We start from the raw sequence: 27,861 nt of genomic DNA on the forward strand, positions 1-27,861 counted from the left end.
AGTACAGGCCATTTACTGTTTTATCCCATTGTTACACTAACTCTGTGGCATTCAACTTTTTACTCGTGAAAAGAACTGCTTTTTATTAAATTTGAAGGAAAGTGGAAGATGAAATATAGAAATCACTATTATCAATCTTTTTATCCAATTGTATAATGCACAGCTGTGCTCATTGTACCTCTTCACCTTAACATAGACACATCATGTATAAAGCAGAGACAGGGATGCAGATATGTGCACTGCAAAAAAATCTAAATCAAGATAAGTCATTTTTTCTTAAAATAAGTGCATTTGTTCTTGAATTGAGGAGGTAAAAGATACATTTTGCCAATGGAACAAGACAATTTACACTTAAAATAAGAAAACACAGTTAAATTCTCTTATTTCAAGAACATATTATCTAATTATCTTATTTTAAGAGTAAAAATACTCATTCCATTGGCAAACTATCTAATTTACCTACTCAAATTAAGGTTGAATACACTTAATTTAAGAAATTTGAACTTATTTCTAGCTCGTTTTTGCAGTGTGTGGCCTGTTTTCGCTCATAACTCTGTGCCAACAGAAGTATGGGCAGCTGGTTCCCAAGCCTGGCCTGCACTGGGAGGTATGGTGGCAGGCTTGGTTAGTGGGGTTTGTTAACCAAAATCTTGCCCTGTTCCTATGTCGACCTGCCTGATTTAATCTGAATCTAATGGGTCAATCAATCAATCAATCAATCAAATATCATATTTTGATTCCTTTTTTACAGAGCAAAGCTGCCCTGGTACATGTAGGCATCCGGCTCTCTTTTTTAGGCCTTAAATGCTGCAGCAACACATCTAGGAATGCATTATTCCTCATAGTTAGAATAATAAGTGTTGGATAAATTTGAGTCTAAAATACGACAAACACTAGTGGTGAATTATTAAAAGTGTTTTGTTTATTGAAATTGGTAAAAAATACATCATTTACTGAGCAGGAGTTAGAAAAAATAAACACGTTTTAAAATGTAATAGAAAAGAAAATACTTTGTAACAGGTTAGAAAGCGACATTTGCTGAAATGATTAATACGCATCAATAACACTGGTTTGAATACGGCAACTTTTTCAGCAACACATAGAGTTAAACACGACTTGACTGTGAATAAGATAAGTGCTTCCGGTGGGAGAACATCTTCCGACTGAGTCGACGAGCAATCCGGTCGACGGCGGAGCTGATATGTCCCATATCCTTCTCAGGCGTCAGGCCCTCGATGTTCCCGCTGTACCACAGGACCCACCCGGCCAGAGACGCCACCATGAGAAGGACCCCTGGGCAGAGGTTAAAAAGAAGCACAGGTTTAAACTCTCACAAATTCAAGTCATTGTTTAAAAAAAAACAAGAAGAAGAATGTCAATTCTTGGGCTTTAAAAATCAGGAAATAAAAAAAATCTGGTACAAAGCCTAGACTATGTTTTATGTACAAAACAGAGGCAGTATGAAAAGCTGTGCGACATTCTCTGTATACCCTGGCTGTGCCCATAGGGGGCAGTAGCAGCAGGGTGGTTTCAGAAACAAAGTTTACATGAGATCAATTTATTCTGAGTAAATCCAACATGCTGTTTCAAATGGAAAATGTTATTTACGAAGGGAAATAAATTATCTTGGGGAGGTGTTGGCCTAGTGGGTTAGAGCAGTGCACTTGTGCTCTGAGAAGGTTGCAAGAACCTAGTTTGATTCCCACAATCTGCACTCTGGATCCCTGAGCAAGACCCTGACTACCGATTTCTCCCCAGGCGACGCACAATGGCAGCCCACTGCTCCCTAATGGGATGGGTTAAGATGCAAAAGTGAATTTCTCCACATGAGATCAATGATGTTCAATTATTACTATCTCAAGCAACCTGACTCATGGAAAAGTAAATCCTCCTCAAAGTAATAACCTGTGGCCTGTTTGCGTTATCTGACAAAGAACCTTTTTCCTCAGGTGGCCGGGGAGCATCCAGAGCAGGACCAACAGCCTCAGATGCTGCATAGTGGATAATTTTCTAGTTGCTGAACACCCCAAATATAATAGATCACCATCAGATGGCTGAACATTTTGCCAGATAGATTCATATTTCCACCTGTGAAATCAATCCATCCAAGTACTGCAAGCAGCAAAACATTCCCAAACCATCACAAATTCATGTCTGGTATTCTGAGACCTGGTGCAAAATGCAGCCACAGAGCATTAGAGCTTTAGATGTGGCTTTGGGTTCCCATGGAACCTCCAGGATGAATCGTCAATATTCTCTTATAGAAAATGTGTTAGCTCAGCAGACTTATTGTTAAAATAATAAAATAATTTTTTTGAGTAAATTAATAGAAATTGCTTTGTGGCCATTTCTACACTGAAACTGTTCATTATTTTTTGGTGATTTTTTTTGGCAACTACTAGGCGTTTATGTGACCAAGTTAACAATTAATTAATTAATTAATTAATTTAAAGTTTAGTGTTTTTCGATGTTATGCCAAATTCATTCAAATATGTAATTAAATGAATTATTTACAAGAAATATTATGGAAACTGCCTTTATATTCAATCTTGTGCTTGTACTCTGAGAAGGTTGCATATACCCAGTTCGATCCCCACAGCCTGCACTCTGGGTAACTGCACAGTGGCAGCCCACAGCTCCCCAAAAGGGATGGATTAAATGCAGAGGTAAATCTCTGCAGTGTGAGATCAATAGTTTCAATTATTATTATTATCACTTCTTTTTTTAAACTAAATATTATTTGATGATTTGAAACATTTAAGATACATTAAAAAAAGGGTAAAATATATAGAAACAAATATGTTGCTCAGCACACCCACTGTCTGGGTGGGCAGTACACTGAATCATACAGTCAATAATAATAATCATTAAGAAGAAGATCAGTTTCTGAAATAAAAAAAATGCAAATCCTGAATTTGGATAAGTACCGCTATAAACCAGGAGGTCCCCGAATTCTTCTCCATGAAACTTCAAAGGGGCAAAGACTCCCACCAGCAGAGCAACTCCTCCCAGCACATCCATCAGCACCGCAAACACCAGGGCCAGTTTACAGTGAGACAGGTCTTCACACAGGCCCATGGTGAGGCTGCGAAAAAGGGAAAAATCTTTTTTTTTAATTCTGCCAAGGAGAAATAACTATAAAACAACTAATTAGTTGTAAAGCTCCTAAAACCAAACAATTTTTTAAAGCAAACATCCCATCATGTTGGTAAACATGACAGCAAGAAGCTTAGATGAGATAATGTTTTCCTGTTTAAATTTACTTAATCTTCTAAATTCATTATCGACTATTATGTTTTATAACAACACATAAGCACCAGTTATTTTTTTACTTTATTTTTTTCAACAGTGTCCTGTCTGCCAATGTGGCAATAAGAATAATTATTATTGTCTTGATGCCAATAAGAGAGCCCAACAGATTTTGCTTTCACAAGCGGAGCAGTACGGCTATCGCCATAGTGTTCCGCTTGATTTATGCTTATAAATAGCTTTATTATAATTCATGCAGGGAGTTTGACAGATTGTATGGACACTGCAATGTAAGTAGAACAGGAAAGGAAAAACAAAAACAAGGAGAAAAGATGAAAGAAAGAGAAGATAAAAGGGAGATAGCGATAAAACATTTTTAGTCTGCTACATCACCTGCAAAGAGATGTAAAAAGAACAAAACAACCAACGGATATAGTATAAAAGATACAGTAAAGTAACACCTTGATACTATCGCTGAAGTTTAAGTAGTATTATTGAATCTGACATGTATACTGTGGTACCTGAAGATAAGAATATAAGCTTTCTGTATGGAAGTGAATCTTTAAGTACCTGGAGCCAAGCACCTGTAGTTGTTTGTGAGAGTGCACTTGTGCATGTAAAGTTTATTGAAAGGAAAAATGCTCAACAGTGGTTGTGAAGAAGGATTTTTTTTTGTAGAGTATATAAAAATATATGTTTTCTTGTTTGTTTTTTGGTATGTTTTTTAACTGGAATGAGCCCACAAAGTAATATAAGAAACATGAGGAGAGCTGAATCAGAGGATGTATTAAAGAAGTGGAAAAAATTTAAGAACAATTATTTAAACTTTCAAAACAAAGGAAATATTTGATATATATACGATTATATTTCAACCAATGTTAAGAATAGCTTTAAAATTTGGAGCAGAAAATTTTTGTTTTTACTTATAACCAGGAGAAATATAAAATCAGGCTGACAAGGAGTAGAAGATTCATAAAAAAAGCATAAGACGCAGCAGTTATGCTGCTTATCCTGAGTGAATGAAAGGAGGCTAATCCCTAATATTACCAGTTTAGACATTAAATAATGAGGTGTCAAACTGGTGGCTCAGGTTTAAGGATGAAGCTGGTGTGGTGCGTTCAGGTTTACGGTGAAAAGTCTGAGTAAATCCGGTCAGCTAATAAGAATGATGACTGCACAGTTAGATACCGGTATATATATATATATATATATGTGTGTGTGTGTATGTATGCAGAGTTGCAGAAAATGATCAGCTTCTCAGATAAAACAACCTCTAATGCTTCAAAAAAAAAAAATCAGAGACGATTAAAACATGATTCACATGAATCCAAAAGTAAAAATGGCACCAACCCAAAACTCCTGCTTGAATCAACTTCTATAGCATGAAAAAAAATGTTGCTTTTTCTGTAGTTTTCTCTGAGAATTTGCATGTTTCATAATAAAAGCATTTATAGTATATTAAGCCATTAAACACGTTACTTTTATCGTAACATAAAGCATGAGAAAAAAATGTGTAGAGCTACATACTTAAATACATTTTTATCATTTAATTAGTTATTTATTTATTTAGCTTTTTAAAACACTACAGAACATTAGTCAAGCTTTTTTCCCTTTCCTTTCTCAGTTTATTTTATTTCCTAAAAGCTTAATAACTAATTCCTTGTGTTTTCTGTGGTTTGATAATAATCTGTTTCCTCTGCTTTGGTCTTCCTCATTTAATTATTATTATTTTTTTTTTTTATCTTAACTAGCTTTCATAATAACCTGAAGCTCACTGAGCACATGCCGATGCATCTAGACTGGTTGATGCATGTATGTAAGGAAAACAAAGTATTTTATATGCAGTTATACACAAATAATACCAACTGGATAGCAGATTAAATGGCTGTCGGTCTAACCTGAGTTAATAATTATCCAGCTACACGGTAAAGATCAGCGTTAAAGTCGGAAACATTCAACTAGACTGTTAATTGGCTCATCTCATGTTTCCCACCTAAAATCACAGAAAGCAGAGATTTTAGACCTAAATCGTAGATCTACCTCTCGATTAATAAAACAATTAACTATAAGCCCAATTAAATGTTTTTCTTACTTGTTGTTTTTTCGACTCCTGCTCAGTTTGTGTTGATTAAAACGGCCCGCTGAGAGTTGTAGAAGTTTTTTCCCTTTACTTTCTTCACTTCCGTGTTTACCGCCGCCCTCACTTTTCTCCCCTACCTGTGCCCCTCCCTCAGGTGAGACATTCCTCACGCGGGTTTGTCGCCTTCACGGACTAACTGAATTTTTGCGTTTCCAAAGTGAAAAAGGCTACGGGTTAGAGATAGGAGCCAAATTACAAAGGTTTGTCGCCAATAACAGTCAGGTCTGCGTAGATGATTATTTTTATCAATTTCAAACTAATATTTTGTTTATGTAGGCTATTTTATACTTATTGAGTAAAAGCCCATTTAATTATTTTTTTTTATAAAAAAAGATCAGAAAACAATAAAACCAAAAGATTGTTACAACTATAACCATATAGCCTACTATTGCTGTTATGAAGAATGCAAATAAAAAAATAATTAGTCCATATTGTTTTTCTGATGGACATGAAAAATTTTATCAGTTGCTGGATTTTTTATATTTCCCTCACTGTTATCTTTTTCTGTTACACATAAAAAGAAACCACTAAGGAAAATATAGAGTACTCTGCTCTTTTAAAACGTAAAACTCTTCTGCCCTTCAATGTAAACATTCAAAAAAAGTAATTAAACCAAAACATTCTCCTACAGAAGAGGATTAGGGCCACTGAAAAAAATAAAAAAAGTTAATAAGTTTTAAAAAAAAGTTTATAAGTTTTCATTTTAATTAAGTTTAACATGGGGAAAAAATCAGAAATCTGACTTTAATCTCACAATTCTTTTTTTCAGAATTCTGATTTTTTTTTTCTTTCAGAATTCTGACTTCAGTCTCAAAATTCTGACTTTTCCCTCAGAATTCGGACTTTAATCTCATAAATTCTGACTTTTTTCTCAGAATTCTGACTTTTTTCTCAGAATTCAGCCTTTAAAAAAAGTTAACTAATTTTTTTTTTATATTATTTCAGTTTAATATGGGGGAAAAAGTCAGAATTCTGAATTTTCTCTTAGATTTATGACTTTTTCTCTCAGAAGTCTGAATTTTTTCTCAGAATTCTGACTTTAATCTCATAAATTCTGACTTTTTTCTCAGAATTCTGAGGAAAAAAGTTCTGACTTTTTTCTCATAATTCTGGGTTAACTGATCTTTTAATTTTATTTCAGTTTGATACGTGGAAAAAAGTCATCATTCTGACTTTTTCTCTCAGAATTTTGACTTTTTTCTCAGAATTCTGACTTTCATCTCAGAATTCTGACTTTTTTCCTATATTAAACTCAAATAAAATTTAAAAATCAGTTAACTTTTTATTTTTTCATTGGCCCTAATCCTCTTCCGTATCCTCCTTGACATACAGATTTTTTTCTATGCATGAGATGTAACTGGTAGAAATGTGCTCTGCGCATGTGTGAGCTGCAGCGGATCTAGCGTCCACCTGTGGAGGCTGATTATAATCAGGTAATTGCTGCTGCAGGCTGGCGGCAGACGTGGCTCCGTTTCACGCTGTATTACTGAAGTATAACCGCGAACAAGACGCCTGGACATCAACTTTAACAAGTTAATTCGTGTTAACTGTTACTCCAATCTTGAGCCTCTTCATCATTACCTGTCAGACTGCAGTCATGAACCCCGCAACCAGCAGACACGACACAAACACGCCAGGTAAGCCCAACTCTTGTTTCCCCAAAGACGTTTAAACTCCCACGGCTCTCTAGTTTTCAGCTTTCTGTTGGTTAATATCTATTTTATTAGTTTCAGTGGTATATTTATCACTATAATTGTGTTTTCTGTGTAATAACTGTATAAATTGACAATTTCTCGGCTTGTCTCGCGTGATTTCGACAACATTTCATAAAATTAATTGGGTACATTTAATTTTAAGTGGAATTATCAATTAAAGTGCAAGTCATACATAGAATATTTCTTCTTTTTTCTTCTTTTTTTTTTACTGCTATATGGAAAAACATAACTCAGAATCCAAGAAAGTCACTAATAAAACAATGATAATTGCCGTTTAAATGCAGTTTGTCTGCACCTTTTTCTGCCATGCAGTGCCAAAAAAACGTTTGTATGAATGAGAACAAGGTAGAAGTACATTGTACTTGGAAGAACATGGCCTGGTCATTAACTCAGTGGTTAGAAAACACACTGACATCTTTTTAGTACAGATTTCCAGTTTTGCCTCTGCCCTTTTCTTTAGGTAGTTTTCAGATTAAGTAAAGATAGATGTGTCTGCAGTAAATTAACCCAGCAATAGATTTTAAAACAATTAAGTAATGAGGTCAATTTTTGTGTTTGAAAGGTGTCAAAGAATAAAGCTAAAGGTTGTTTTTGGTAGTGGTGATGAAATTAAGCCTCATGAGAACATTGAACCGTTTTGGTAAATTTTAATTACCCCCACAGTTCTTGGAGCTTCATGTGAACATGTCACCACCTACTGGTGGAGTGCAGAATTACAGTTAGTGATATAATAGATTTTTTTTGCAATTGTTTTTCTTATTTTAAGTTCCTTTGAAATTGTTAATGATTGGTGCGTATAGTAAAATCTTTTGAGAGTTTTTGTGTGTGTAAATGTCTCAAAAGAGAAAAATTATTTAAGCTACACTGTTTTTCTGCCATTTTAGTGAAATATTCTCCAGCAGAAAGTGAAGGTGTTTGTGCAAATTGGGCAATGATGAGCAAAATGCAAAGTGTTAGTCATTTTTATTCAAACGTAATAGTTTTTCCATAGTTTGTGGTTTTAGTCGGGTTGAAAGTTATGTGTTAAACCAATCTTTTGGTTAAACCAACCAATCTAATTTGGAAGTGTTTTTACCCAATCTATATTTGCTCTAGGGCAAACCGATACAAATGAGTCACATTAGCCAAAATACTTGTGTTTTATCGCAACTTTCAAAAGTCTGAGGCGGCTTTTGAATCAACAACCTCAGGAGTGGAAGTCTATGTCTTACAGCTGACACCACTAGTAAGGTGACAGCTCTCCACAAAGCAATACTACTTAACACCAATGTCGTAACTTTAATCAGTGGTTTGATCAGATTTTGATCTTTACATTGTTTAATCCAACCAGACTAGTTTAAACCAACTAATTTGGTTGTAAAAACCACCAATCTATTCTTATAGCATATCCAAACTCTATCCAACTGACCGCAACTCTCCTACAAAATCCCACATCTTGAGTAATGAGGCTGTTTAAATGCCTGCTGAAGTTCCCGGCGAGCTGAACCACTCCCTGAAGGGGTCACATGGTATGGCGGCGTAGGGAGGCTTCGGACGTCATCTATTTTGGCTCCTCCCCCAAATGAAGCAAGCCTCGATACGCGCCTTGTAGAAACGCTCCTTCCACTTCTCAACACACGCCTCGAAGCCTCGGCTCATCTTATAACATCACTATTTGTAGCCTTAGTTTTCCCTATAAACTGTTAATAAAGAAATACAAAAGTGTTTCAAAGGTCTGGAAAACTATTGGAAGAAGACTAATAAAATGTTTATTTCTGGTGGATTTGAATAAAATACTATAGAAATTAATGATAATTTCAGACAATTACACAGATTTTGTTTGATTAAACCAGTAGCTTTTATGTATTTTTTTACTTCCTGGCAAAATGTGTCAGCTTTTTTGTCCAATGTTTTTCTGACTTTCCCACATGTCAGAGCACTACGTCCCCCAGTCATCATCTTCTTCATCAGCCACAGGAGGAATAGGAGGAGGCGGAGGTTTATATCTAAACGCCTATGAAGTCTCCTTTCCCCTTGAAGAAGGTACAGACCGCCCACCTGCCTACCACGTGAACCAGGGTCAGCAGATGAATGAAGGTTTGTCACAATATGCAGAATTACTTTTATTATGTATTCATAAAAAAAGAAGTCAAAATACATGCTTTATGAAAGTAATGACAGCCCTTATCTATTATCACATAAGGCTAAACTTTACAGATTATAATTATTGAAAAGTAAATTGGTGGAATATATTTGTAATGAGTCCCCTTAACTATTTTCCCCTAAATAAAATTATTGTCTGCATATAGTTGTTCCCAGTGATACTGTTTCTGATCTACAGACAAAATCTATATAATTTCAGCTTGGCTGGTCTATAAACACTTTAGAAGAGGGTTACATTTTAAAACAGTATACCAAAACTTAATTGGGACCCAAATAGATAATATGTCTACAAAAAAATACAACAAATATGTATATTAATCTTCAAATAGAGCAATATACAACAAGCATTGCCATGATTGTGTTCAATTACTCCTTTGGAGCCTAAAAAGAACTTTTCCGACCTGCAAACTTTGTTCTGCACCGTCGCCATCTGCTGGCAGGACCAACTCACGCATCTAACAACTTTGCAGCATCTTGCTGAGTACAGCTGTGCTGGTGCCATGCAGGTCTCTGTTGACAGCATGCAAACCTGTAGAACCACTGCAGGGTTTTATACTTCAATATTTAGTATAAGCCTAATTAATAAAAAATATAAGTGAAATTTATTGCTCTAAGTTTAGGACATATTTCTGTTTTTATTTGTTTGTTTATAGGTAAGATTTGATTCAGACATATTTTGCCAATTGTTTAGGCTTCCTTAGCGTGACCAGGAAGTTCACATTGTTTTGATAAAAAAAAAAAAAAAGGTGAATAAATGAGCAACGGCAGAGCTATATGGTTGTTTTATTGTTGGTGTTGCAAACAAGCCAGCATAACACCTGAAAACAGACTCCTCTCCTTTATTTCATAGATTGAGGACATAAGTAAAGTGAAACAGAAAATTTCAACCCTACACTGACACTGGTACAGTGTTTAGAAATATTCTCAGACCAGCTGACAGCTTTAGCTGGAACTGGGACAAGATAACTGGATATGGGCCCCCATGTGTAATATTCTAACCGGAAATATATGTCTAAGCTAATGACTTTACTTATCAATCAAAGTTGTAATTAAATTAAGGAATGTAATGAAAACTAAGATCAAATATTGGTTATAATCATGCGTAAAAGAAAATACTTCTTAAAATACCTTTTTGGGCCAAAGCACAAAAGGAAAGTCAGCTGCATATCACCTCAGAAACCCAAACCACTAAAATGACTTTTTGTTAGTAAGAATGAAATGATTTTTAAGGCTGGGAAATAAAATTAATTCATAATGTAATTGGTGCACAGCCATACAGTCAAATATGTATTTAATGATTAATAATAATGTTAAACAAACATAACAAATAATGAAAACAAACTACTTTCTAAAGGATATAGAACACAATGGGGCAGGAATGATGCATGCATGCCTTCTTGTTCTGTTCTATGTGTTGCATAAAAACCTAGCTTTAGCTCCCACTTCCATGAACAATGTTCCTGTTGTTTTCTGAGAGCTATCAACCTCATATCTCTGTTCCCATCCACTATTGTTTTGCTCTTTTTCACACTTAATCTTGGATGTTTCCTCTTTCTTTTCTCCCCTCTGCTGTGGAAATACCTCCTTGCTTACTCATTGCATGCATGAGTAATATTGTTTTTCTTGTCACAGCATCTTGTTATGCTAAACAACAAAACACCAGTTTGTATTAACAAAACAAAGAGTGTTAAACATGTGCTAAAAAATGTGAATTGTGTTTGAAAACTGCAGACCAACCAGACATGACTGCCTTACTAAACTGTCAGGGTAGGCAAGGAGAACATCTATCAAAGAAGCAGGGAACAAGCTCATGCTAACTTTGGAGGAGCTGCAGAGGTTTCCAGCTAAGATGGAAGAACCTGTTGACAGCTTCACTTTCAGCCATGCTGTCTCCAAATCTGGTCTTTATGAAGAGACACATCAAACATCTAGAAGGTCCTTCTTTCTAAGGATGAGACCAAAACATTTTCTTTATTGCAATATTATTTGTGCAGAGTGAACATATCAACTTTAACTCCATCCTGGGTATTAAAAATGAAGCTGGCAGCATTATGAACTGTAAGGCTTTTTTTTCTGCAGGAATTCAGATCATTAGGTTGACACCCAGAAACAGACGGCCTGTATTTTGATTTATTAATTTATTTTCACCTGCTTAATTGTTTTTATGTTCATGTTTCCTTTGAAATCAGAGCCAGTGGCGCAGGAGTCTCTTCACTCCCAGTACAGCCCTTTTATCCTGATTTCTAACCTGCGGGCTCACCTCTATGTCTCTCTGGAGAAGAATGCCTGGCTGCAGAAACGCATCGAGGAGCTGGAAGAGGAGCGTAACTTCTTGCGCTGTCAGCTGGACCGCTTCATCGTTAACATGAGGAGCCCAGATGGTGAGGGAGGTGCCTTTTAATGTTGATACTGGTAAAATGATTCAATATTATTATTGTTTCTCTCTTCAGTGACTGAGTGGTGTGGAGACGCCCAGCGTGCTGTGAAGGTCCAGCCTGCCAGCTCTCCAACTCCTCCTTCTCCAATGACCACCAGGTCTGGAATGACCCTCAAACGTCTCCAGACCTCAGAAGCTCGGAGCCGCCTTAACATCGCTGTCCCAGGTAATGAGTATGATGAAAAGCAGATGTTAAGTACTGCAGACAAGAATATATAAGTATTTATTACCCTCTATTGTTCACAGTAAAACAGGAGTTTCATCTTGAAGAAGACAAATATTACACTGAGGAAGAGTTTGTTGAAGAAGAGGAGGAGGAAGAGGTGGAGGAAGATGCAGACTCATCTGTGGAGAATGGGACAAAGAAGAAGGGGCGGGGGCGGGGCGGTGGAGAGCCGAGGATGAAGATGAGGAGGATCTTCAGGATCACACACGGGAGGGAGAGACAGAGAGGTGAGGATCATTTGTTTATAGGTCATGTCTTATTCAAAGCTCTCCTAACTTAGCCTCAGGTTGGCTCTCAGGAAAAAAAATTTTTTATAAAAGTATTGAAACTGTACTTCAACACTTCTAAAATCAACATCTGCTATTTTTAAAATCTATTGTTTCGGGTACCGGTAAAAAATAAAACAACAATACTTCTGCAACAAAAACATTGTTGGCTTTAAAATTCTGTTTTTTATACTCTTTATTTCCAGTTAAAGACCCAGACGGGGTGTTGATTCGTTATAAGAAGATCCTGTACACCTACCAGCGGGTGAGGAGCATGTCCCGAGCCTTCCAGATCCACGGGGTGGATCGAAACACCATGGCCTCTACCTCCCCGATCGCAGAGCTGCTGCTTGTGGCTCCAGAAAAGGTTTGAACTTTCAGGCTAAAGAGGCAGAAACATCTGAATGTTTTAGGATCCAAACCAACTATTCAAATCATGATCCAAGCTTCCCTGAGCTTTTGACTGTTCACTTTTTTTTTCCACATTTCAACTCGTTTCAAATTCATTTAAATAGCAGGATAGACACAAATACAATTTTTATTTATTTTATTTATTTATTTTTATGAATGTCAGGGACAGTACACATTAATGAACATTGCTGTAAATATGTTAGTATTCGCTATGAAGTTTTTAACTTTTGTCCCTGGGCAAGGTGTATAATGCCAACAACAACTTAAAATTAGAAAACAAACTTAGAACATTTAAAAAATCGAGGCTACATAATTACAAGGGCAGGTCATACAGTTCAAACAGAGACATCAGCATAAATATGTACAAATATTCACAAATTATTGCTGATACTGACATTTGGCTGTCATGCACCAGGAGATCGATAAGCACATTGTTGATTTGATTTTAACCTGTTTTTTGAGAGGGATAATGTTCCAGATGCTGGTGACGATTCTCCGTCATCCAGGTCATAGATTGTTTAAAAAAACAATCCACTGGACTTTGTTTTCAAGTTTGAAGACGTTTCGCTTCCCAACCAGGAAGCTTTTTCAATTCAAAATGTCAGAATTAGTGTTAAGTTCGAAGCTTTATGAAGGTCTGTTCCACAGCCCGGTCAGCTGAGGTTAAAAGCCCAGTCAGCTGAAGTGGCAGTGGTCTTGTTACATATAGTCTGTAGATCAGTTTGCTGTGGCTGTGGCTATGTTAGCCCAGGTGGAGGCCTAGTTGGCTGTGGCTGTGTCTCTGTTAGCTGTATCAGCTGGGATAGTTGAGGTGGAGGCTCAGTTAGCTGAGACTGCATTCCAGTAAGATGTGGATGTAACCCTGTTTGCGGTGCTAGGTGAAGTGGAGGCCTAATTATCTGAGACGCTGACAGCTGATAGCCCTAACAGCCGATTTTTGTGTTCTAAGTTAAGTTTCCTTATGCTATAAGCTCTAATTGCACAATGTGTGATTTGGTTAATAACGAGATCTGAACTATAAATGTGCTTCCTGGGGCACATTTGATTATTAAAAATGTCAACAGTAATAGGCTAGAGCAGGGGTTCTGAAACTTTTTGTGGCCAGTGACACCTTAGCAACAGGAATTTATTTTTTTTTCACAAGGAGCCCTTTAGATTCCTCATGCTGACAGTATTTATTATACAGCCTTTTGTACTCTTAAATACTTTAGGAATTATATATATATATATATATATATATATATATATATATATATATATATATATATAATTAGCTGATTTGGCTTTTGCCTTACTTGGTGAAGTGGACGAGTTGTGTCTCCTCAGGCTCTCCTAAGCAATGTGTTTCATGGACACCCAACCTGTGGTTTGCGGACACCTGGAGGTGCGGAGACCCCAGTTTTAGGGCCACTGGGCTAGAGGAATGTCTGCTGCCTAAACATAAAATAAAGAAATAAACATTTTTTAAAACATCTGCACAGCCACTCTCTACTCCTAAACTATACTTGTTTAATCATTTTTCATCTTACTGTCATTTTCTCTGAGTAGAGCTTGAAAAAAGCATTTCCCTAGTGTGGACACAGATGGATTTTTTTTTTCCCTCTCTGCAGGTGACTGAAGTAGGAGAGTTTGAGGCCTCCAAGGAGAAGCTTCTGGATTATGCCCGGCGATGCTACAAGGCCATGGATGAGGAGACTCATGCCAAAGTCCAGAGCATGAAGAAGACCAACAAGTTGCTCCCTATTTCCTACAGGTTCAGGAACTGAATCCTTCATTAGAAGGTCATGGGAAAGGTTCAAGTAATCGAACCTTAATCTGCTTTAAATACAACAAATCAATCAGATGAAATTTTTGTTTCACATTTTTGGGAGCTTTTACTGTGAGGGAATCTTTTCTTTGATGTTCACCTGCGGCACTTTATATAACACAGTGGTCTTCACTGTCTGAGCCTTTTTTTTTTTTGTACTTTTGCTTTTGTTCATAAAAGGATTGAAAATCTATTTTAAGTTGCTTGACCCTGAATATATACACACAAGAATCTGTGGTTTATTGAAAAATAAATATTTAAATTGAATCTTTTGTTATATTATTTATTTTGTTGCATGCATCAGCTTCTTTGTTAAATTTTTCTTCTGCATTTATGGCATCTGACTGATATATGGTGTAAAAAATGCCTCTTTTTAAATTTACAAACATGGTTCCCCAATTGACCGAAGCTAAACCTTGAAGTTTTAACCATTTTTCCATGGCGTTTTGCGTTTTTAACACTGAACCTTTTCATACTTTTCTTTCATCTTTTTTCTCCATTCGTCAAGCTAACTGCCGTTACCATAATTCCGGTTTCTATCGGTACCAAAGTGAAAGCTCAATTCCATAATGATAAAACCTTGTACCATAGCTATAATCAAAGTAGTGCTAAACTGCTTTGTTGGACTTGACAAATATTAAGGAAAGATTTACATTTCTCCAAACCATGAGCTGGTATGCATGTGACCATTTTTGTAAAAGTCTCATGTCCAAACTAGCTACTCTAGCCGGAATTAAGTTAGATATTTTTGTATTGGGTAATTGGTATTGTTGCAATTATGAATTCTTGATGAAATGTTGAATAATCTCTGACAGAATGTTTATCAAATAACAATTCTGACCACAATTTATGGTTTATTGCATCTAAACACAATTTGAAAGCCTTTTTAAATTTGTAACAGACATTCCTCTTTGCTGCACAAAATCTAAATGCAGATGAAATCTTAATGATGCTTGAAGAGACCAGCAGAATGTCAACTATTTAATTTAATTTCTAAGATTAATGTGCAGAATTTAAAAAAAAAGACGGCATAAGTGTTCAAAATGAAATTCATGTCATTCTTCCAAGAGAAATTAGATTTTAATCCAGAGGGGAAAAAAAAGAAAAGTAGATTAATTCACATGAAAAGAAAGAAACTCAGACTACTAAATGGAAGCAGTCATGCAATAAAGATTGGATGAAAGCAGGAATCAAGGGTTCCTGGAGCTGTCTCAGCCAAAGGAAGTGATGCTGAAGGGTTTCGTCAGTAATGTCTAAAATAACCAACAGTGAGGATTTCATAGTTTTTCATCTAATTGATCTGAAAAGGATGTTATATAATATTTTAGTCAATGTAAAAAAAAAACATCAAAAACAACAAATGTGCAAATTTTACCTGTTTGGAAACATTGAGTAGCAGAACCAGGAACCTTACATTTTAATTAAAACGATCTGTCAGCTTATTAACATTTTCAGGAAATACAATTTCCAACATGTACATTTTGCAGAAGATAAAGTGCATTAGACTGGCTTAAAGTTCAGCTGTAGCCTGAGACAGAATGGAAAAAGTAATTTGGGTTTCTTAAGTTTCTGTGCATCTTTCCATTGATACTGCCTGAAGGACTTTTGTTTTAATGTAATGCAATAAAACAGAAGAGTTATTATACCGACTATTTAATCTAGTTTTCCTTTTTGAGAGAAAGATATTCTTCATATTAGCCTTGTTGTTCTAATTCTGTAATATAAGAAATCAATTTTATTATTCCCATAAGTTCATCTCTGGAGCACAAAAATCTTTCTAGAATCAGGGGGGAAAAATGTAATTAGTTCCAACAGTTTTAACTTAGGCTTTCTTCTTTTTATAGGGATGTGATGTACAGACTTTAGGACTCTATCCATTTAAAAGCAGGGCAGGGTAAATATGTAGAAGTTCAAAAGTTCAACATTCACAAAGGAAGGACGTCAGCAACAGAGTAGCCTGCAGCATTTGGAAGCCTTTAAAAGTCCAATCAATGAATGACTTTTTTTCATTGATCACAATAAAATCCAACCAGCAGAGGGAGAGAGTACACCAACATTTTTCTGTTGAATGAATAGTTTAAACTGCATTATAAGAAAGAGAGAAATTATGTTAATTGTTTTAACTAAATATTCACTTTACAAATCACTAGAATGGTATTATTTTTCAGAGCAACAGTAAAAAGATATAAGGATGTGACAAATGTTTTTAACACGGGTGTTATAAATGTGTTTTTCCCCACAGTATTAAAAGGTAAAAGTGAATAAACTGATTAAGACAGTCTGCTCAATAAGGCCAGTTGAATTATGGTGGTCACAAAAAAAGGTAAAAAACGTGGGTTCAGTCATTGAAATGAAACTATTCAACAATAAAACAACAAAATATGTGCAAACTTTGGCTGTACCTTTAAAACGGAACACAAGCATAAAAAGCCAATGTCTCTTAACTGAGGAAACATAAACAAAATTATCCAATTAAAAGCATATTATTTTTGTTTTATTCTGTGTTTCTGATGGAAATAAACTAAAAACTTCATAAACATAAACTCCAACTTCCTCCTGTCACAGACTGATGTGCCTCTGGGCAAGGCACTTAACCCTAAGCTGACTACTGATCGGTCTACAAATCCATTCACATTTGTGAGTTTGAATGAATGAAGGCAGCTAATGTAAAGGCTTTTAGTGATCAGTATGACAACAAAAACATAAAACATCCATATATTTACCATTGGAGTCAACGAGGGACGTTTGATGGGTGTAAATAAAAAACTGTGGAGATGCGCAAGATTTTCTCCTGATCGAATTCCCCAGTAAATAAATATAAAAAAAAAAATTTCACCAGTCGCTGAGCTTTCACCTACAGTTTTAGGTAATGTGTATTAACAAAAAGGTGTTACTTGTACATTAAAGGTGTTCAATTATTGGAAAAGGTCAAAAGAGATTAAAATAATCGTGAAACATGTGCAAAATGATTGTAATTGAATTTGAAAGATACAAAAAAAAAGACAAAAAATAAAATTTATATTGTTATTAGTTGGGAAATCAACTGGATGCTGCTGTATAAGATGAAAAGCAAATGTTGGTAAAATAACTTGATCCTTGGTCACAATTAGCTATATATGAAGTGGTTTAAAACCCATGTTGCAGTAACAGGAGACAGTAGAACACGGTCAATACCAAAACTTGCTCTCTGCTCCTGTTTAAACAGCTTTAGCTGCAGATATAGTGCCACTGCTATAAAAATAAAACATTATTCACAGTTATACACAGTTAACTTCAGCTGAGTTCATGCAATATCTAAAAAAAAGATCAAATAATAAAATTAAAGATACAGAGAAGGCTGTTTTTCTTGCAGGCTTCTTTATTTAAGGACATAAAAAATTATCCCTTTTAAAGTCCATAAATAACATTAATTTATGAAAATCCTAAAGATGGGAATAAAAGGTCACCCCTTAACTGGCAAATATTATATATGAAGTGTTTCTATAAATTTACAAGCTATTTTTAAAGGGCAATGGAAGTGTTGTGGTTTGAGATAAATCACTTTTAATTGGGGTTTATAACCTTGGGGAGAAATAGACTTTAGACTTACACTTAGAGAGATTTTATTTTATAATTTTGTACACACAAGTGTAAACAATGTTAATTCAACTCATACTATAATAGAACATGAAAAAAATGTGCTTAAAAATATAACATTGAATTAAAATAAAGCTTAGAGTGTGCAGAAGTTGTATATTAGACAGACTAAAATAAAACTAAAAACTTTATTTTTGGAACAGGGTGATTATGGATCTGCAATAACCATTACTATCCAACTCTGAACAGGATGAGTTAACGCAATAACAAAACTCAATTTCCCAGATAAACCCGCGGCAAGTCAACTTTTAACCTTTCTAAACTGTCCAATCATAATCCAAGTTAGCCAGGAAGTACTTGGATCAGGTGTCGTGACGGACGGCTGGGTTTGACCAATAGAAGAACTGCTTTGCTGGAAGTTGCCCAATCACAGGCGAGATAGGCGGAATCGTGGCCGACAGGGCATCCGACGAGGAGGAGGTGTTCCTGGTAGCCATCTTGGATGTGCAGGGTGATTGTTTAGCGAGAAGAACTGACAAATTTATTTTGAAAAATAAGCCTTACTGTTGAAGTGCTGAGGATCTGTTGGAGATAACCGACAGAGGAACTAGATCTCAACACGGATAAACGGAGGTAAATTAGCAGCAGAAGTGAAAGGGTTTGGAATTAGGTGCTTCTGCTCCTCTTTCCCGTTTCCAAACTGAGTCTCCCACATCAAACAGCGCAGCCGGTGGGAAGCTGCAGCTCTCTGACCAACAACTACTTACACTCAGTGTTTTTTGCTTTTAAAGCAGCAAACTCAAACTTATCCCGGAAGCGCGGCGGTGAAAAACGAACTTGGGTTTGTTTTAGAAGTGTGTTTGCTCTGTTATTATCCCCTTTTTAGCTGCTGCTGATGCCCGCATTGTTTATAAACATCCCGGACTAGCAAACACTCGTCCCCCGGTTGTAAAATCCGCGCTGCACTTTTTCCCCCCATCTGCTTTTCTGTAAAATCATGCAGGACTTTCAGCTTTAGAGTATTTTTGGAGATGATCGGGTTCAAACTCAGCAGGCGACAGTGAATGTGTGTTTCCAGGACAGTGGGTTTGTAGTGCACCTGTCAGAAAAACAAAGTTGTCCCGAGATAAACAAGGATGTTTTCAGGTTGTTGGAGTCTCTTCAGTTTTACTGTGTTGACTGTGTCTAAGAAAACGTTTATTAGCCTCCTTTTGGCCAGCTGGTTGGCAGTGTGCAGCCTTAGATTGAGGAGACTTTGCTTCTTGCAGCCAGAGAAGCACCCAACTCTTTCTGTAACTCCTCCTTAAAAGAAATGGAAACATTTTCTTTGTTTGGAAGTAGATATTTTTCAGACATCATTAAGTTCCCTTTGCTAACTTAAGGATTATTTGGTCATTGCTAAAGCGGTTTATATCTTTTTAGATTTCTTTAATCTAGGGTTGTCAAAAGTATCGATAATTAAACACTGTATCCGGATACAGAGCGATATCGATACTTAATTCAAGTGTTGTTTGCATATTTTTCTATCTTTAATTTTAGATTTCTAGACATTCTGCACATAAACATAATAACACCTAAAACAGCCATATGGTATTTTTAATTGGGCAATAGTTGTGTTGTTTATTTTACTTTTAACTAATAGAATCTGTGTTTCTGTTGAGAAAGAACGTTCCATGTTGAAAAAGGTGCATTTCTTCATGTTTTGTTTTTTTACATATATAATTATTTGGTATTTTTTATTCCTGTAATATGTAGGGTACTATTTTCCTGAGTATCAATGTAAATTTTTCAATTTTAATGTAATTACAACCCTACTGTAAACAAATAATTAAGGCATTTCAGTCTGAAAGTTTTTTGTCTAATTCAATGCTCTTCGCAGAATTCTGTTTATTTCTTTCGCCGATATCGTAAAAATTGTCGCCGGTTAACTTATGAATGACGGTAAAGGTAAAAATCGGGTTTATCGCCCAGCCTGACTCAGGGATACTTTCTTCCTGCATTCACTCTTCGCCACGTCTTTTTTTTTTTTCGGGATCCTGTTGTTTTCTTGTTGTTTGTTTTTTTCACAACATTTAAACCTCAGGACTTTAGCAACTCCTAGCTCTTCATTGAAATCATTCCCACAGTTCAATATGTCGTCTTTTCTTAGAGGAAGAAGTGATTAATCAATTATAATAATCATCAATTTATTTAGTAATTGATTAATTGCAAAATGGAGAATGCAGATTTAAAAAACCTGCCTTTAGCTGACGTTCAATCCATTTAGAGCAGCAATTATACCAGAATAAAAAAAAAAAAAGTGTTGCATTTGATATTAAAAAAAACCTTTTTCGTCTGTCAATATGTTTTATCCAGGAAAACTTAGTTTCACCTGGTTTAATTCTGCAAAAAATCTTATTCAAGGAACCCTTTGCTTTCCGATTATTAATTGATCCATCAAAAAACTTTTGAAAAGATTAATCGATTAGCAAAATAATTGTTAGTTGCAGCTTTAGTGCTGCGCTCTGCTGTCTGGAAGTCATTTAAGATTATTACAATTTTTTAGATGTGCTGTAAATGCTTGGCTGATATATCTATAGAAGATCAGGGCAGACAAACCACTTCAGCTCAACTCCTTCCCATACCTTAACATGTCGCCTCTCCATGGAGGAGGAAGTTGTTTGGCAGATTCTTAGTGTTTAATTTTCAATTTCGTGGAGGATCTTTTATTGTTGCTTTATCTCCACTTTGGTATCATTGTTGTCAGTTGAATAGTTCATCTCAAGATTCTAGTTGAACTTTTCTAACAAAATGGTTCCAGATCTAAACCAGAGCTGCTGTTAAAACCAGCTCCCTCTGTGAAAGTTTTTTGTTCAATGCAATGTTTCTTCCTATTACATGTCGATGTATTCCTCTTCTTGATTCCTCATTTCGTTCTCTCTCCTATCAGAAGTGAGAACAGAGCATAAAAGCACAGACTCTTTACGTTCTGAGATATCTTTTAGCGGCTTCCTTCATTGGTCCCGGATGGCAGAAAATTTCTGTTAAGTATGAAAGATTGTATCTCCTTCAGCAGGCTGCCTCGCTCCTTTCTCCAAGTGTCGGATGTTTTAAAGCGATGGATTTGAGGCTTAAATCAGAATCATGGAGCCGAGGGGGATATTTCTGCTGCTCTGTGTCTGACTGGATGTTGAAGAGCAGATTTTAAAACAGGACAGGAAAATGAATTTCCTGATTGAAGCCTTTAATGGAATCTGATAACCTGCTGCTTCTGGGAACATTCATCTCCATGTATTGTTAGTTAGAATCTGTGAAATGGTTGAAAACGCTTTAGGTTTTCAAGATGTCTGTCCAGTTAGTTGGATGTGTGTCCAGTCCACTGACGTCTAATTCTGTCTGGGATTCTGACTCCTGCTTCTGCTTGATGGACTGAATGGAAATCTTGAAGACAGGCTTCCAGAGAAGCTGTTCATTTAGATCCTATTTCTGCAGCTGCTGCATGAATCACAAACTTCCAGATTTAGAGAGGAAAGTGGCTCTTTAATGGGACAGTTGTTGCTCATCAAAGGACTTTAAACCGTAATGATCACCCCTGATGATGCATGTAAAGATGCTTATTTCTGTCAGCTTAACGCCTCCATCAGGCCTATATATCCTGGGGGGATCTATCGCTGCACCATCTAATAATTTGTCAAATCAAAACAGCAAGCTTGTTTCATTTATCTGTTGTTTTTCTTTTGTTATTGAACATCGCAGCTTTGTGTCATAAAGGAGTGAAGATAAAAGCTTCCCGCTTTACAGATGTTCTCACATTAGGTTTAAACCATTTAACCTGCAGTCATTCTCATTCTCACTCAGTCAATAACTTGTAGAAGCGTCTCTTGTTGCAGTTTCTGCTGCAGGTCTTCACACATCTGCAGCTTTGATCTAATGCATCCAGTTGCAGCTATGGCTGCATGTTTCTGCTGAAAGGAGGGCTCGGAGGTTAATCAGTTTTAGCGATTAATCAAATTTTCTATTTATGAAGATTTAACCTTTGGAAAATCAGACTTTTCTTCTTTTTTTTTCTTACCAATGCACTATTTGGGCTTCCATAGCTCAGAGGGACATCAGTTCATCATGCTCTGTTCTTAGATGTTGCCTGTTAACTTATAAATCAGCTGCAAACCTTTTTTTTGTTGTATTTTCACTGTTTGTAGTGAAGAATGATTGTGTCAAAGCAGGCTTTACTGCTTGAAGTCACCTTGCTGATGATTGAATAGAATTTATCATTTTTTATTAGAAAAAATGTACGGGAGAAAAATAAAAAAGATTAATCAGATTTTGTAGAGAAAAATCTGAGATTAGATTTTTCACCCATAAATTGCCCAGCTGTAGCTGAAAAGTTTTATATTTGTTTCCAGGGTCGGCCTCTTGGTCCCCATTAAATCTGACCAACTTTCCTGTCCTCACTGAGGTATCAATCAATCCCCACATCATAATGCTTCCACTCCCATGCAGGAATGATTCGTTATAGTTTGTGTCTGCTTATACTCATTATTTCTCCCCTCATATGTCAATATGCAAAACAATAAATTGGTAGGTTCTGCTTGTGTATTTGGTAAATTGAACAGGATTTAATTTAGGGTGTCAGACCAATGGTGCAGAACACATGCATACCAAAACCTTTTAGTTTTAGATTTGCTAAGAAGGTGAAAAATTATATTTTGACCCTTTCATTGTTATGGGCTGTCTAGAGCTGAAACAATTAAGTGATTAATCAATTATAATAATCATCAATTAATTTAGCAATTTATTAATCATTGAATTGAGAATGCAGACTTTAAAACATGCATCTAGCTGGCAGAGAAATCCATTAAGAGGAGCAATTATACCAGAACTGTAAAAAAAGTTTTTGTATTTGATATAAAAAAAGCTTTTTCATCTGTCGATATCCAGAGCTACACAAGTGGAAAACTTTTAGTTTCACCTGGTTTAATTCTGTCAAAAAATCTTCTTAAAGGAGCCCTTTGCTATCTGATTATTAATCAATTCATTAAAAAGAATTATAAACAGATTAATCGATTAGCAAAATAATTGTTAGTTGCTGGCCAAGTGCTGCACTCTGCTGTCTGGAACTCATTTAAGATTATTAGACTTTTTTTTAGATGTGCTGTAAATGCTAGACTGATGTATCTATATAAAATCTGCAGCGTTGCATTTTCATCCTCCAGTCAGCATGGAGACACAGGCAGCGCAGACGAGCCTCTTCAGCTCAACTCATTCCCACAGGTTAACGTGTCGCCTCTCCATGGAGGAGGAAGTTGTTTGGTGGATTCTTAGCATTTGATTTTCAATTTCTTGGAGGAACTTTTATTGTTTTATTTCCACATTGGTGTCAGTTTGATAGTTCATCTAAAGGTTCCAGTTGAACTTTTCCAACAAAGTGGTTCCAGATCCAAACCAGAGCTTCTGATTAAACCAGTTCTCTCTGTGAAAGGTCAGATCCTCGTCGTTATTTAAAAATCTCATCCTTCTAATGGTAGATTCTCCTGTTTTGTTGTATGTTTTGGTGAAGGATTGTAGTCCGTGGAACCAGTTAGGCTACACAAAAAGATGCTTTAATATCAACACACTATACTTACTGCTGCTTACGAAACGAAAAGCCAGAGAAATAACCTACATTCACAGAAATGTCCTTGAAAATAAAATGAGGTATTTCTCCTGGTTAATATATCTCCCTTTATTTTTCCCCCGCAGTGAAAGACGGCATGAAGACATCATCTTAGTGATCAGCCATGGCCGATAAAAGGAAACTTCAAGGTGAGACCTTCGGACCGAGCTCTCATCCCTGCTTGTCCGTCCTTTAAAACCCCGTAGTTGTCTCTGGGTAAATGCCAGGATTTGTAGTGATGTCATCGAGTGTCTGCTGGGCGAGGTGAACCACAAGCGTTCCTGCAGCGGGCATCATGTGTCCCTGAAGCTCTTCACCGGCTGCAGGGTTTGAATTTGTGGCGATTTGATAACCTTAAAACAGCACCTCTGTGTGTCGTTGCTGTGAGTATGTGGAAGCAAATGAGACTCATCTGTGGATGATCACACCTACTGCTGCACCGCTTTGGCAAAAGAGAAACGGGCCGTGTAAACAAAAATCACATGTCCTCATAAGTAAGTTGTTTACTGAGTTATGTAAGGCAGTGGTCACACGTGTTACACATTTTTATACACAAAGAATAAGAAAATATATAAACAAAGAGGAGAAATGTTTTTGATTATCCTGTGTTGTCTCTCTCTAGGCGGGTTTCAGTATTTTTGAGAGTAATTAAGGCTATCTGTTAAGTCTGCAGGTTTATGTTTGGCTTCCTGAGGAATCCCGTGTTTGATGGTGATGTCCTCATTAGAAATGGATCATTTTCCCAAGGAAGGTGGGTTTGTGTGGTTTGGATCCACAAAGACCGCATCAGACTGAGAGCTCAGCGTCGCACATGGCTCATTAGCAAAACGGTAGCATCATGGAAAGTCTGGGCTGATGATACAAACTAGAGGTCCGTGGGTCAGGCCTTCCTGGGCTGATACTAGTTGATGGTTTTCTTTGAGATCCAGCCGTGTTGTTTCCCTTTCATTGTCCTGCAGACGATAACACAGAGTTATAGATTAAGGATTGAAACCTAAGCTTTTATCTCTATGCTTCAGACTGATTTTATTGATCTTAAGAAAATGATCAAATTTAGTAATTTATTTGAGAGAGACAACTATATACATTTTATATATCAGTTATCAAAGCTTATATAATGCACATTTTCAGATTTCTTCTTCAGACGAGAAGAAGAAACTGTGGTGGTAGGTGGTCTCCTAGCTAACCCACAGTAAGGGCCTTCTTGGAGAGCGACTTCCTCCCATTGGACGTCTCCTCTTTTTGCCGATCGATCCAACACTTTATTTATTTTCCATCAGAAACTACATTTTGGTCGCTGGCTGGGGCAGTGCTGGTAGCGGCTGTCGCAGGCCAGCCATTTTCTTTTTGCCATTATAATCAGCTGTCTTCTAATTTTTTCTTTGCACCTTTATGTTGACATTCTCACACTTCCAAGCTGACACAATTATAGAAACTAGGCCTGAAACAATGAATCGGATTAATCGTTAGTAATCCATTATTAAAATATTTGTCAACTAATTTAGTAATAGATTGTCAACTGGAGTGTAGAGACTTTAAAACGGGGCTAACCAATTAAAAATCACTGGGGTCCGAATAAAGAAAATCAATAACCAGTAAAGGTCTGGAGACATTTTTAATTATATTCTGTTACTTTAAACAGAATTTAACACTGAAATAAAATGAGGTGTTTATGCATCCATGTTATACATTGATTTATTTCAATAAAAAGTATAAAAAACTAGATTTTTTTTTTTTTTTTTACATTTTAAAGTTAAATGTTTTTTTAAGTAGAGAACAACAACTGTCAATTTGGTAAATAGACAATTTCCCGATTCACATATTTGTTTATTTATTTATTTATTTATTTGCCTAAATGAGAGCAGTGGGCTTTATGCTGCCCTTAATGGCTTTAAACCTGGTTTGAATGGAGACAAAGCCATTCTTAAGCACATATTAAGGTGCTCATTTTGAGCCTGGATTGATATTTATTTTTGATTCTGTTCATGGTGAAGAATCCTGCTTCACAGCAGCAGGTTGAGCCAAACATCCTCTAAATGTGCAGGGCCATCTTTAAGCACGCCATTTCACTTTTCTGTCACCAGTTCACAGTGCGTCTTCTAGCAGTCCACACTTTCTTTCTCTTTTTTTTCCTCATCGTCTTCTCCTTCTTTCCCATCGCCCAGCTTGCCGCAGGTTTCCTTCTGTGTCTAAAAGTAGCAGCAGCAGCAGCCCAGACTGACAGCAGCTCATTGGCTAATTTGTATCACGTGTAGCCTGGTCCCGGACACTCCGGAGGGCTTTACCGTACAAACAAGCGAAACGGCGCAAGTGAAATTAGACATTGGCGTCAGACAACATGCAGTAATTTATAAATGTTTTAAATCAGGTTGGGTCTGGATTAAACAGCAGGTGGGTCCAGACAACGGTCCGCTAATCCGTGACCTCTGCTGTAAACCATGCCTTGAGCTGACAGAGGAACCCACTTAGAGCAGTAATTATACCACAATTGTAAAAAATAAATATATCTTAAAAAAAAAATGGTATGTTAATATATGCTCTGTCCAGAACTCCTCAAGAGGAAAAGTTTGTTTGACCTGGTTACATTTTGTAAAAATTCTTCTTTAAGGAACCGTCGGCTATCCGATTGTTAATCTGTTAATTGAAAAATAATAATCGACGGATTAATTGATTTGCAAAATAAACACTAAGTCAGCTGACTTAGTTGGCGGTCACATAGGGTCTGTAGAAGAAAGCAGGATCAGACCATCCCAGATGTCAGCCAATGAGCATCCTGCTAAAGACGGCTGCGTTCAGGTCACAGATTAAACCAGAGACCAAAACAAAAGCCAGAACTCGGTCCTTTAACAGGCCAGACAGCGTAAACGGCTCATCATGCTGAACCACGGCACAGAAATGTTCTGAGTTACTGTGATGTACCAGACAACTGGAGCAGTTATGTTCCTGGATGAGCAGGTGTTGCCATCAAAGGGAAATACGTGCTGCTGCTGGGGGGGATGTTAACCTCACTGTTTCAAAGACAAAGGTTGGTTGTGGTAGTTTCCTCTGATGGGGTGTAGCTTATATTTTTACTATGTTAAAGGAAAACCAGGTGTTTTTCAAAGACAATTGGATGATTTTTATTTTTTATTTCTCTTCTTTTGTTCAGGGAATAAATAGCCTGGTTTCTGGATAGTTTGGCGATATTTCCAGACATTTTTACCAAAAACATCCCATTCTTTTAGATGTAAATGTTTTTTTTTTCTAGGGAAATTCTCCTTACTGCTGCTCTCCTTCTTCTCTGCACATTCAATGCTGAAAATTCAAACCCTAAAGCTGCCCAGAAGAGGCTAATGTTGACCCTTGTTGTTCGGGATGAAACAACAAGCGTCATAATCCAACCTGAACCTTTGTGTGGATCAGACGGTAGAACCGCAGGCTTGGCTCTGCCCTGCAGAAAAACGTACTTTGATGTCATCCTCCATTGATGGCTGTCACCGCAGGCTAACCGTTTGCAGCCTTTTTGACAGGAATCAGCATCACTCAACCTTTCACGCGTGTCACTGGGCCTTCCCCTAAAGAGCAGCTGTCATATTAAAAAGAAAAGCACAAACATGCATCTATGCAGAAATGTCTTCCTGAAGGAGCGATGATCTTCTTGCAGAGCTGCTGTGGCCTCCTGAGATTGAGGTGACCTTTTAGGTAAAAGTACCTCCCCTCCTCCAAAAACATATCAGAATATCATTATTTGATATAAAACATAGAAATTTATGTCAGAGACGCTGCTTTTTTTTCTATTTGCACAGGCTCTTCAGTTTTATTAGATCCTCTGTCACATCCGTCCATCTTTAACGTCATCCTTCTTTATTCTGCTCTTTACACTTAAATGCGATAAAGAATCTGGATTGGGTCGCTGAGATAAACGCCACTCATTGTTGATTCAGTTAAAAAGGCATCCGTTCAGAGTTTAGATAACGATAATCCGCTAAAGTCTGGGATTCAGACCCATTAAACATTTATTCTGTTTCCTGCTGGACCCGCACCAACCTTTTTGAACGTTAAGATTGCATAATATGGTGCACCCACTGGTTGAGCCGTTTTTTTCACAGACACTGGTTGATGAATGCAGTATTACAAACTTGAGAAATAATTTCAAATCAAACAAAAAGGGTTGGCGTTACTTCCTCATGACTGTGGCATGATTCTAATCACACAAATTAACAATAAAAAGAAAGCAAAGATCCACACTCTAAGTATGAACTACATCTATAAATGTTAGTT

The 27,861-nt window shown here is 36.6% G+C and overlaps 3 protein-coding genes across 5 annotated transcripts in view; 2 read left to right on the top strand and 1 right to left on the bottom strand.

Moving 5' to 3' along the window:
- Positions 1-902: 902 nt before the first annotated feature.
- LOC107089008 (transmembrane protein 238-like) lies at positions 903-5,463 on the bottom strand. Its single transcript, XM_015381511.1, has 3 exons — positions 5,342-5,463; positions 2,928-3,085; positions 903-1,293 (listed from the first exon to the last, which is right to left on the bottom strand). The coding sequence occupies exons 2-3, from the start codon at positions 3,076-3,078 to the stop codon at positions 1,106-1,108; spliced, it is 339 nt and encodes a 112-aa protein (XP_015236997.1). The 5' UTR covers positions 3,079-3,085; positions 5,342-5,463; the 3' UTR covers positions 903-1,105.
- A 1,449-nt stretch (positions 5,464-6,912) lies between these two features.
- On the top strand, positions 6,913-14,352 carry LOC107089010 (coiled-coil domain-containing protein 106-like). Its single transcript, XM_015381513.1, has 7 exons — positions 6,913-7,026; positions 9,019-9,180; positions 11,436-11,627; positions 11,697-11,849; positions 11,930-12,136; positions 12,382-12,542; positions 14,197-14,352. The coding sequence occupies exons 1-7, from the start codon at positions 6,987-6,989 to the stop codon at positions 14,350-14,352; spliced, it is 1,071 nt and encodes a 356-aa protein (XP_015236999.1). The 5' UTR covers positions 6,913-6,986.
- Positions 14,353-18,448: 4,096 nt separating this feature from the next.
- Positions 18,449-27,861, top strand: part of LOC107089013 (CCR4-NOT transcription complex subunit 3-like) — a 37,905-nt gene continuing 28,492 nt past the window's right edge. For all 3 annotated transcript variants that reach the window (XM_015381519.1, XM_015381520.1, XM_015381521.1), the window contains exons 1-2: positions 18,449-18,602; positions 23,688-23,750. In XM_015381519.1, the coding sequence (XP_015237005.1) occupies positions 23,726-23,750 (25 nt within the window). In that variant the 5' untranslated portion in view covers positions 18,449-18,602; positions 23,688-23,725. The remainder of the gene's footprint in view (positions 18,603-23,687; positions 23,751-27,861) is intronic.

The sequence above is a fragment of the Cyprinodon variegatus genome, unplaced genomic scaffold, assembly GCF_000732505.1.
Source record: "Cyprinodon variegatus isolate N-32 unplaced genomic scaffold, C_variegatus-1.0 Scaffold235, whole genome shotgun sequence".
Classification (NCBI taxonomy): domain Eukaryota; kingdom Metazoa; phylum Chordata; class Actinopteri; order Cyprinodontiformes; family Cyprinodontidae; genus Cyprinodon; species Cyprinodon variegatus.